Raw genomic sequence first — 13119 nt, forward strand, 5'->3', positions numbered from 1 at the left:
GCAAATACTACAAGCTTCTAAAATCCAACCTGTTAATGAAGAGAACATGATTCCCTTAAGAATTAAAGTCGAACCCATTCCAAGCACTAATGTAGAAACCAAGCAAAAAAGAAACTCAGAATAGACATCGGTGTAGGCAGTTGGAATCACAATATTTAAAACATCATCAAGCATAGGCAAAGCACAACCAACAACACCGTTCAACAACCAACATAGTAATCGGTACAATACTTGAAATAACATTTGAAGTTCAAGTCAAAGCAGATACGTTATTACAATAAGTCTTATGTATAAAAGCCAGCCGCTATATTGGCAAAAGCAAGAGGTATATGCCGGCCAATAGCTAGAACAAGATAACAAGACTACTCATCATCTTCACGAGTGCGCTTCCGGCTCTTTTTGTCAGACCGCTTTGAGTGCCTCCCGACTCTGGAATCATCCGAGTAACTGACTTCAGAATCAGAAGGAGATCTTCCCCTCCTGCTCTTTCTCTTATCCTGTCTCGGAGATTCCTCAGAATCTTCCGAATCATCCGAGTGTCTATGGCTCCGCCTTCTCCTCTTCTCCTTCCTACTCTTCCTCCTGTGACGACGATGTTCCTCCTCATCTGACGATTCATCCCTCTTCCTTCTCTTTACCTTTCTCTTCCTTCGAGCATCATCATCATCTGAAACACTCTCAGATCTCTTTCCTCCACTTCTTTTCTTAGACCTCCCCCTTCTTTTCCTTTTTTCAGGTTCAGAATCTTCGTTGTCGGATAAATCCTTCTTTTTATTTAGGGAATTGGACTTGCTACTGCCCTTCTTCTTTCCAAAACGTTGAGCAATGATCCTCTCCATTTCAGAGTCCTCACTTGAATCTGAACTCTCAGACTCATCCTCTGAGCTCTCCTCTGCGATCTCGGCACCAGATTTGTTATTCCGCTTTCCCAAACTACCCTTAATTTTTCCCAGCTCTGCCATGACATTAGCTTGAATCGCGTACAGGTCTTTCTCATTCTTGTCATCCTTGACACTCACAAAGTTCCTGCACTGGAAAGTGAGATGTCCAACACGGCCACATTTCTTGCATGCACCACGGGCCTCATCAGTATTAGAACCTGTCATACGAGCAAGTGCAAGCAAACCTTGGAAATTCGCATACGGATTCTCGGGCTCATCCTCAGTCTTGCTCTGAGAAGCACCTTTCGTGTCATCTTGGCTAGGAGCATAGGGATCGTAACCGATTGCACTCTGCCAAATGCTATGGGTTTGAAGGGCTGCACTACTATGCACCCTGTTGTTTGCAGGCATACGAACCCGACCTGCTGTAGCCGGCATCTTGAGATCTTATTGTGGAACTCTGAAAAAAAAAAAGACAAGTTTTAATATCACGTCAAACGATTCTAGGATGGATTCTTATTATAACCTAGGTAGCATTCATACGGACACTAACACGGACACCTGACCAGGGGCGATCTAGCCCAAGGGCTGTCTGGGCTTAAGCCCAACCCATGAAAAAAGAAAAAATTCACTAAGTTAGAAAAGTCAATAGTCAATGCAAACACAAAAACTCAAAAACAAAGAAAAAGAAACTCAAACGTCACGCTGCAAAGCACCAATTCAACAGTTACCACCGGTACACCACTCTAGCCACCTTTCTTGCTGTTGTCACTCCGGCAGGTCACCACTTCCATCGTTGTTCACCACCCCTCGAATTGATACTTTCATAGGTAATTCTCTTATTATTCATCAATCATCATCTTCCTCTTGAAATTAGTAAACTATTAATGTTAATTATGCTATTAGGATCTTGGATGTCTAGTTCTCGATAAATCTTTTGGTTTTGATGATGTTAAGAATGCTATGTTATGCCTTTCTCTCTCAAATTCTTGTATCGAATATCATATTATTGATTAAGTTATTAGGGCACTTCTATAATATTGAAAATATGAATGATTAAACTATCGGTTTTTCTATCCTATGCCCACTAGGCATAGGATAAGAAACCTAAAAAGGAAAGAATTAATGATGTTTTTCTTTTAAAGTGATAGGACATTGCAATTTCCCATAAAAAATCCACTAATTCTTTCCCCTTTTAGGTTTCTTATCCTATGCCTAGTGGGCATAGGATAGAAAAACCCTTAAACTATTAAAGTAAGGGGAAGAGAGTGTAGACAGTCCAAATTAAGTACTAGAATGCAGTCGATAAGTGAATTGTTTTTCACGAAGTAGATAAAGTGATGGTAAATTGATACATGAATAATTATTCTATGATAGTTGATAGAGTGATGCTTGATACCCACCGATGATTGATAATTTGATAGCCATCTTGCCGTTATTACTCAATAAATTTGGTCATATTGGGATATTTAAGAGTACACATGCTTGATTGCTTGCACTAGAATGGCTTGGGATGGGATTCATGGGAGTGTTGGTGCTTCTATGATCAGATAATTGTTATCTTGTTCGACATTGCATACATATCAAGAGCACTCATAGGGGCTTGTTTTCACACTACTAAAAAATACAGTAGGCCATTAGCTACGGATTTTGGACCATCCATAGCAATAGAATTTCCTATGCTCGCGTCAATTTTTTCACATGGCGGAAATGGCTGCTACGGAATTTCCGTAGCAAAAATTTTGTTACGGAAATTCCGTAGGAAATTCCTGGATCCACCCCTGCACCTGACACGACACGACACTCCAAATTTTGCAGGCTACAGTAAAAATAAATAAATCAATTTACATACTTTTTTTTTTTGGTTCAACGAAGCGCGCACTTAGTCGCATTACAATATGGGGAAGGGGAATCGAACCTGAGACCTATTGTCCAGGATACCTCCGTCTTAACCACTAGACTAAGACATCTCCAAATCAATTTACATACTGAAATGGGAATTTGAAGCCCTTTATACCCAACATCTAAAATTTGGCGACTTCCAACCAAAACAATCCAACAGCAAAACCATTAAGTCATCCAAAGAGAAATACGGAGTACTTGGTATTACATTAAGTCATTGAACAAAAATCAACTCTAAGAAGTTTCAATTACATATTACAGCAAATCAATTGTCCTCAAAAAAGGTTTCAAAATTCTATCAAATCCAAATCAATCGACTGGCACATTCATTCATTATATATTTCTAAGTTTGAAAAATAAACAAATGAACAATCAATGAACATGATTATATACAATTACGGTCAAAAGCAAATTTGAAGTTAATTATAGCAGCAATTAAGAAGAATAAAAATAGAGCAACGGTGAAACCCTAACCCTAACCCTAATTACGTGGTAAAATCGGAAATCAAATACGAAGAAAAAACAAGGAGAATAGTAACGAAATGGAAGCGAAAAGAAGAAAAATCAAAATTGACATGAAAGAGAAGAGATTTGAAACATACAGTAATTTGGGCGAAATCGAGTTGGAGAAGTTATTGAAAATTTGATGCGCAGAAGACGATAATTAAAAAGATGCAGTTGCGTCGGTCAACTTTTTTCAATTATCTAGTATAAAAGCTTACGCTGAATTTTTTAAAAACTTCTTATTATTTGATGAGTTTTTATATTTGGGTCTTCCTATATTTTCTATTCTATTTAATTATTCTCTCTTCTCAATCCAATTTATATTTCTATCTCTAAATTCTATTTTAATTACTTATGTTAAAATATAAGTTAAAATATCACAATTTACCTAAAATGTTGCAATTTGCATACATTCAATGGGTCTAACATGTCAAATCTATATCTAGTCTAGTCTAGTATATCTATCTATCTATATTATTAAAGGAAGCTTTTTTCGAGCGATTATAGAGACTCCAACATTTGCGAAAGACTTTCGACCAATAATAATATAAAAAAGTTTGGTAATCAATACTATATATTAAATCCAGAAACCAAGGGACTTCAATGTAATTAAAGAAAGTTATACTAATTAATTATACTATATAGTTTTAAATCACTAGCACCGTGTGATGGACCCGATTAAGGGATCTCAATGCAAATATTATATAGTTTGGGTTAAAATTAAATTATATAGAAGCTTGGTAATTTTCCTAAACATTTGTAAGAGACTAAAACATGGTCAATTTCCTTAAAATAAAATAATTAATTAGTATAAGCATGCACACTTATGGTATTAATTATTATCATCATAAAATTATATATTAAATTTAAAATCTATGCAATTTTATTAAATTTTATAGTTTATTAGATGTATAGAGATGTTAATTATTTAACATACAAAAATATAATATAAGTAGGTTATAAATAATTCAAGTTAATTCCATAATATATAATATTGCATAATTCTTTCGATTTGATTTAATGCATATATGTAATATATTTATATAAATACATAATTCTCTTAAAATTGCATGGCTAAGTAGTAACATTGGATATAGTTATATGATATTAATCACTCATTTGAATAGTAAAATTAACAATATTATCAGCGAGATTAGTGAAAGTGGTAGAAACAACAACGGGAGTTGTGAAATAATCAATATTAATGCGACAATAGTGAAAGTAACAATAATTACGGCGGGAGTAGTGAAATTATCAATATTGATGCGACAGTAGTGACAGTAACAATAATTACGGCGGGAGTAGTGAAAGTAACAATGATTACGGGCAAGTAGTGAAATTACTATTGTTTCATTAATAAGAGTAAAATATTAATAGCGGGAGTAGTGAATTTGTCTCAAAATTTATTTCATTGTAATTTTAGGATATGTCATAGAAAAATATATTAATGATAAATTTATGGGTTATGCAACTTTGAGTAATTTTATTTAATGAAAAAAAAAAATTTAATGGTAAGTAGAGGTAGCCCGGGCGAAGCCGGGCTCCAATACTAGTTAAATATATAATAGAATTGAATAGTATTTACGTATTGAAGGAAAGATAAAAGTCTACTACCAATATAATTAGTGCAATCAAACTCTAATACTCAAATTTAATCAAGGATAATAATAATAATAATAATAATGATAATAACAATAATAATAATAATAATAATAATAATAATATATTTGAGATAGACTATGAAACTTAATACGAAGCAGGGAAGAATCATGGTTCAATTAGACTTCTACCAACTTTATAGGGTGCATCTAAAACACTATTATAAGTATTGTACGCACAAATCACAAATTTTGCCTGCTGCTCTCTCCTTTTCTTTTCTGAATTGTTTAGATTACCAGCTTAGATGATATTGTTTTCATTTTCTTTTGACCGTTTAGATTGCGTGTGTACACATATATATTTTTTTTATATAGAATAATGTATACCTTAATGACTATATACTTATAAGAGCAAGTCCAATGGTATATAGTTTAGGACTTGCTTTAATTTTTAGAAATGCAAGCTTTAGTTCTTCATACACCATTGGAGTTTGCCATGTAAACTTGCTTAGTTTAAGAATCAAACTTCATTGCAAATTAATTTTAAATGGCCCTACAACAAAAACAACCAATAAGAATTTAGTTAGATAATTCCATTATTCAAGCTAGTATAAATGTTAAGCTAAACCATTGTAATTGTTTGGTAGCTCAAAATAATTGTAGCTTAAAATATGATATGGCAATGGTAAGCTAGTTGCAACTAGCTTACCATTGACTTGCTCTAATATGTATTAATAATGTGTGTGTTAAAACTGCAGGTACGGATCAAATTAAGGGAAAATGTGACGGTGGAAGTCATGGGTGGAAAATGTTCAAATAAATATATTCTTATAGGTACAGTTAGTATCGGTATACATATATACACGTTTTTATATTATTAGCTCATAATTTACTCCGACCAACGACTATAGTTGGTTAGCCTTATAAACTTATTTGTTAATGATAACTTGCGGAATCAAAGCTCATAATTTACTCCTTGAAATCTGTATATACAGTTTACTTACAACAATACGCTATTCAGTTTGGGCGTTTTGCAGGTTAATAGGTTATCAATCTAAGTTTTAGTGTAGAACTAATTCTTTCGGGGAAATCAAGCCTTGGAAAGGGACTGTTTTTCACAGCCTTCTGTCCATACTTGCGCCATCTATAACCATCTCTAAGACTTCAAGATGATCAAGCTCACTCTTTGTCATGAAAGCAAATCGCGGTTGCCTTGCCCGTTTTTGAGCCTTCTTCTTCACCTTTGTTCTATCATCAAGGAATTCAAGGCTATGTTCAATCATGGGACATGCTACGTAATTCTAATATTAGTGTTTGACTTGGATGTGTATGCTACGTGGTTTCTTTATACGTGATTTGTCTTTTTGCTATTTGTTTTAGTTTAGAAAATAGTTTACTATTAGTCTTTGTTTTCTAATTATATTAGATATTTTGTTAAGGGTGGAATAAATATATATATATAAAGACCCTTTTTAAGTTAAATTAAGGAGAGGGAGATAATATTTGGTAACGGGGCGCCTCCATTGCAACATCAATTACGGAGGTCAAACGACCCCACTTCTAAATTACGGAGTAATATTAAGCCATAAAACTACGTACTACCCATATTAAATTATTAACTACTACGTTTTCTGTCACTGGTCTGGTGGATTTAATTAAAATTTTACATAATTAATTTTATTAGACGGGTTGATTTAATTAAAATTGTACAATGTTGTAATGTCAGAATTAATTCGTTCGAGGCTTTGTCCCTCTTTCGCACAAAAAAAATAAAAAATAAAATCTATCTATTATAACTAAATAAATAGGTAGTTTAGCAGCTTGGGCACGAAGATTTTCACATCAATGTGTCACGCTATGCACAGGTGTAGCTGGACATCATCGTTAAGCAAAAACACATAAATGAGTGTGTGAATGAATAATAAAAAAATGATATTGTACATAATATTTTGGTAAGATACCGTCTCCTCACATATACTACTATACAATCAGTTCTATAATAAGCACTGTATAATCCCATATATTAATTTGAGGTAATTTTTCTGAGTTTTGTAAGAGTTCATTTTTTTATGTTTAAATATGTGAGTTCAAAAACTTTATAGCATGACTCAAATTCTTTTAAACAAAACTCAAAAACTTTAGTACACCGCTCGAATTCTACATCATACAACTACATACAACAGGTTGTATAATCTACTCATTGTCGTCTTCTCCAATGTTTCTAAGTATATGCTTGTGAGAATTTAAAGGCTACTACTTCTGGGCCGGTCAAAAGGAAATAGGCAAACAAATAACCGGAATGGATGAAATATAAGATTATGATCTAAATTAAGGGTGGTTTACCTGATTAAAATCCAAATTACACCAACTCACTTAAAATAGAACACTATTTAATCTGTGACCCGTAATTACAACATAGCGAAATGTCACTATACTTAATATACAACAATAATCTCAAAACTAAAATAGAAGACTTTACATGAGGGAGCATAGTTATCTACTTATCTTACTAAGATTCATGAGTATACCTGCGTAGATCAACACTACACAAACAAAATATCATATAGGTGAGACCATGAAAACACTTTTTGGTTACTACACTATACACGATAGAGCACTACAAATAGGCCCGTGCATCGCACGGGCATTAAATCTAGTCTAGTATATTAATAAAGGAAGCTTTTTTCGAGTGAATGTAGAGACTCCAAACTTTGTAAAATACGTAGAATAAAAAATAATATATAGAATTACACGTACAAATTTAAACAAATGCAAATATAAAACTAAAAGATAGAACTTAAGCATTAACAAACGTCAAAATTGACTATTAATAAGAATCAGTTTGTTAAAAGAATTCTATAATGACACAAATATATACATCTACCTCTAATATTTCATATTCATATGTATATATTATATATATATATATACACTCAATATTCAATGTCCTTGCTTCGTCATTCATTCATTCAACTTCTTGATTGGTTTTCCACGTAATTTTTAGTTGCTCATAGTAATTTTTTTTGGACTGAGTATTACATGATTGATGATTGCTTTGTTTGCTTTGTTTTTCTTTTTTTGCAGCACAATAACATTTACGTACATCGTTCTCATCGTTTATATGGAGTACTTTGATTTGCGTGGTTTCTATACAAAAAAGGTAACTAACGTCATGCGATGCGAAATTAAAAGATTGTCGTTTTATCTTTATCTAAAGGTATAGGACCTCCGTTCCGCTAAGTAGTTAACAATTGACTTTTTTGTGAGGAGAATTTTGAAACAAAGATATATTATTGATCGAAACAAAACGGAGGGAGCACGTAATATTTTTGCAGGGTTGTTGCTTAAAGCTTAGTAAAATTATTAGTATGTAATGCTCAACAATTAAAATTCAAGACATGTACATACGTAATGGGGCTTTGGGCGTATGGAGCAAGAGGAACACAGTAAAGCATGGTGGAGTAAAGCGTGGTGGAGTTGTAGCCTGTAGGTGACTAGGTGAGCCATGCCACCCCTTGAGTTTGGAATTTGGATAACAAACGTGGATGCTGCAACGTAGAATGACGGGATGTGATATGGAGGTAGTGCTGTGAGATCATTTAGGATACGTAGGACACGAATCGGTCAAGCATACATGATAGACACTAATGGGGGCATGGGGCCGTTGATTTTACGGAGGCGAAAGATGCGATGTTGGAGTCGATATAGTAGCAAGGCGGATGAAGTTTCATTCATTAAATTTAGAATCTGACTCCCAACAATCAAAGGCGTAAAGCACAAAGTACTCCTGGCTATTACATGACAATTGTGGTGAAGGAATTCTTGAGTTATGAGTGAAATTTTGAATTAATAAGTTCCAGTTTTGTGAGGCAGAGTGTAAATGAGGCGGTGCATCAAAATGATGCACTATATACCTCTTGACTACGCGATGAGAGTTCGGGTTAATGTCTACCCCGAATCCCGATGTAATTATTATTTATGATAAATTTATGCAACTATTTTCCCTTTTATATCAAAAATTATGATGAGAGTCCTCTCGAGCCTAATAAGGTAGTTGTATGAGGGTCCAATCTTTAAACATCATGTAATTGTATGGTCTTTACTTTTCCTCTAAGCCTTCCTCTCAACAATAAGAAAAAAAAAATTAAAGATTTTAGAAGTGTTCAACTTAAAAGAATTAAATTTGCCTCAAATTTTCAACTCATGTTAATCTAATATACATTCGGACAAACTTATTTAAAACTTTCATTTAGTTAGCTTAGGGAGTCAACAAAAAAGTCTAGGACGATTATAATGCTTGACTAATACTCCTAATGGAATTCTAAGACTTTTTACGTTCTTGAATAAAAAAGAATTAACGACTAAGTAATACAGAGTAGATATAGATAAATTATTTAAAGATATACATAAGCTAACTTAAAAAGAATTCTAAGACTTTTTACATAGTTCATGAATAAAACTAGAATTTTAAATGAATTATACTGAAAAAATTAGAAACATACTTCTGATCTACTATTGTCCTCCTTCTATATACCTATTCCATAGTTCAATAATGAGGATCCAATCATGATCTATACTTATATACTCCGTAGCATGCAACAATACCTCAAAAACTGAAATTTCAATTCTCAAAGTTCTCAAATTCCCTGGCCGTAGGCTTAAAGATTGACTATAGCTATGTATTTGAGTCGATTTACACTATAACTAGCTCTTTACGAGTAAGATAGAAAGTTTAAATGCAACATTGTTTTACGAACTCGAAATTTTAGATTAATTTATGTCATTCAGGGTCTTATAATCAGGGTTGAACTTGTGAAATGAGGTTGTTCAAAGAGAATAAGTTTTAATGTAACGATAAATTTAAATAATTAATGGATTTTTATTTTAAATCTATTCAGTTTAGCTCAGCTCTATTTAGTTCAGTTTAGTTCAACTTAGCTTTATAAAAAAGCCCGTGCATCGCACGGGCATTAAATCTAGTATATATATAAAAGAGAGTTTTTTCGAGCGATCTGAGAGCGTCCACATCATCAAAAATCAATTTAGGAAAGTATAATTTTTGATGTTAAAAATAAAGTGGAAAATCTTTTAATTATTATAATATGTATATTTCCTAAATTATATTCAAGTGATATTTCCAATTTTTATATCAAACTTTTACATTTCATTTGGCAAAAAAATATCGTTAAAAAAATTATGAAAATAATATAATTAGCTTTGTGGAAAAAAATGCTATCATTAGAGTATAGATTTCATATTATTTGCACATATTAAAGATGGTGTACTTCTTAATACAGAAAATTGTGTACTTTTTAGTATGTTTTGTCCCACATTGGAAAATAAGTAAGAGTGGTGAATATACTACATATAAATAGTAGAATTGTCCCACATCGAAAGATTAGTATAAAATGATGTGATCCTATGATTATAAATAGGAGGCATATTTGGAACTTATGTATCCACCCAAAAAAATTTGAGTCTCATAAATATTGTTTTAAAGAGATCTTAAGATTTTCTGTCATTATCTACGATATGATATAAAAAATAAAGTGGAAATCGTTGCAGGGAACTACCCGGGAAAGAGTTAAGAACATGAACAAGAAAATCAAAAAATACAAAACTAAAGGTTTTACTAATGGTAGTCTCCTGATATAGTACAAAACTAAAGATTTTACTAATGGTTGTCTTCTGAATGCAGTAATAGTCGTTATATGTACGATGTAGAGATCCCTATCTAATGATCGAGACTAAGTGGTTTTACCTTCAAAGAAAAATAATATGTATACAATAGTAGCTTTTTAAGAAGAGACATGTATTTCTTGGCATTTCTTAAAAGAGTTTGTATTACTGTCTCTACAATAATGATTTCTAACCTAAGTTAATATTTGAAAAATCTTTTAGTTATTATAATATATACTCTGTATTTCTTATTTTATATTCAAGTGATGTTTCTAATTTTTATATAAAAACTTTTACATTTCATTTTGCAAAATAATGTCGGTAAAAAAATTATGAAAATAATATTATTAGATTCATGGTAAGAAATGCTATCATTAGAGTATATATAGATTTCATATAATTTGCACATATTAAAGATGGTGTATTTCATAGTATGTTATATGTCCCACATTGAAAAATAATATAGGTGTGATAAATATACTACATATAAAAAATAGAATTTTCCCACATCGAAATATAGCATAAGGTGGGTGAATCTATGATTATAAATAGGAGGCATCCTTGAAACTTAGGCATCAATCCAAAATCTTTTGAGTCTCTTAAGTATTGTCTTGGAGAACTCTTAAAAGTTCATATCATTATATTTTCTACCTATATATTTTATATGTCCCATATTGAAAAATAATGTAGGTGTGGTAAATATACTACGTTTAAATAATATAATTAGAATTGTGTTAAAAAATATTCTATCATTAGAGTATAGGTTCTTATCATTTGAACATATTTTAATTATGTTAAAAAAAATAGAAAACAAACGTCCATGGTAGCATGTGTAATCTATCAAAGAGGTTACCATGAGAAATTTTCCAATATTATAATGATATAGTTAATTAAATTTTCATTTAAAAGAGAGAGATATCCGTACCAATAAAACAATAAAGGGGGTATTATTTTTTAATTGTTATTTTATTGTCACGCCATCAAACTTAACGTCCATTTAACAGCCTTTACATTAGGGGTACCATGGGCAAAAAAATGGAACCTCAATGGTACCATAGACAGATTCTTAAAAGTAGGGGTAACATAGAAAATATGACAAAATTAAGGGGTAACACGGGAAATTTCCGTATCTAAATTATGTTAAAAATTTTTTGAAGAAAAACAACGTACAAATATTAATGGAGAGTACTTGATCATATTATTAAATTTAAATATAACTATTAGATATAATGAGTAGTAATTGTCTGTATTCGGTATTCGAGATCTGGTTGGTTGTCGAACTAAGTGCAAAAAAGATGATGTAATTCTGAGTATGTTATTTGTCCCACATTGAAAAACAATGCAGGTTTGATGAATATATATTACGTATAAATAGTAGAATTGTCCCACATCAGAAAAAAATCCAAGTTTGGTGAATATATTACTTATGAATAGAAGAATTGTCCCACATCAAAAGATTAGTATAAGGTGGGTGATTATATGATTATAAATAAGAGTTAACCCACGTATATATTAATCTTTTATTTTTTTTAAAGAGATATTTTAATAATATGTAAACTAATCATTAGACATAGAATGTAAACATTAAACCCTTACAACGTTTTTTTTTTTTTGCATTATAAATAAGTTAATTACCCCGTTGCAACGCACGGACATTCAAACTAGTACCTTTAATATAATTCTGATAAAATACGGTTGTATATTATCTGATATTCAAATCTAATATTTATCAAATATTCAAATCTCCAAATATGACTATTTATATTGTCACGGTATTGAACACTTAATCACGCTCAAGTACATTTTTTGTACGAGCATAAAACTAGTGGCCTCCAGCAGTCCAGCTTTTAGATTCAAACATTCTCATTTAATACGGGCATATCTGCATATGCGTCTTATACCTCAAGATGGGATATTTACATATACATCTTAACTTTAAGACGGGTCAATTATCATACATAAGATAAAAACATTCAAATTAGCAAAAAGTTTATTTATCTAAGCAAGTAGGGGTTATTTGACCAATTTTTACTAAGACACATATTCATATTAGAGAAATATTATCTACCTTCTCCTTTCAACCTTCTCTTCTACAATCTCCTCTCACAACCGATTAAAATATCGTTTATTTTGCTTCTTCTACTTGTCCTGTGACCCCACCCGATATATATTAATTTAATTGGTTGTGAGAGAGCGAAAGGAGAAAGTTGGAGAGAAGGTCGGAAAAAAAAGGTTGATAGCACCCCTCTTTATATTAAATAAGTCTTATTGTTACCAATTAGGCAACTTGTTTTGTAACGATTTATTTGTGTACGATTAATTAGTACTTACTCATTTCACCTAATTCTATACAATTTCTATTTTATGTTTTTCTAGTCTATGGTATATGATGCGTGATCTCGACTCAGGGATCCAAAACTCGCAATGAAACTCCTTAAACCGTGAAAGGCCGTAGAGAAGATGCATTGGATCCGTGTGGAAGCCGTGAGAAAGCCGTGTGCTAGGTTCTTAGAACCACCTAGTTTTTCTACATCCTAGTTTTTTTGTCATTGCCT

At 32.0% G+C, this 13119-nt stretch overlaps 1 protein-coding gene across 2 annotated transcripts; it reads right to left on the reverse strand.

Moving 5' to 3' along the window:
- Positions 1-133: 133 nt before the first annotated feature.
- Positions 134-3490, reverse strand: LOC141637649 (CAX-interacting protein 4). Of its 2 annotated transcripts, XM_074447123.1 has the most exons (3): positions 2871-3480; positions 2129-2732; positions 134-1942 (listed from the first exon to the last, which is right to left on the reverse strand). In XM_074447123.1, exon 3 carries the CDS (start codon positions 1317-1319, stop codon positions 363-365), a length of 957 nt encoding a protein of 318 aa, XP_074303224.1. In that variant the 5' UTR covers positions 1320-1942; positions 2129-2732; positions 2871-3480; the 3' UTR covers positions 134-362. The 2 variants fall into 2 exon arrangements, with proteins under 2 accessions (XP_074303224.1, XP_074303223.1); XM_074447122.1 differs by lacking the exon at positions 2129-2732 and having other exon boundaries at positions 134-1341; positions 3386-3490.
- Between the last annotated feature and the right edge of the window lie 9629 nt (positions 3491-13119).

This window comes from Silene latifolia, unplaced genomic scaffold (genome assembly GCF_048544455.1).
Source record: "Silene latifolia isolate original U9 population unplaced genomic scaffold, ASM4854445v1 scaffold_124, whole genome shotgun sequence".
In the NCBI taxonomy this organism is placed as follows: Eukaryota; Viridiplantae; Streptophyta; class Magnoliopsida; order Caryophyllales; family Caryophyllaceae; genus Silene; species Silene latifolia.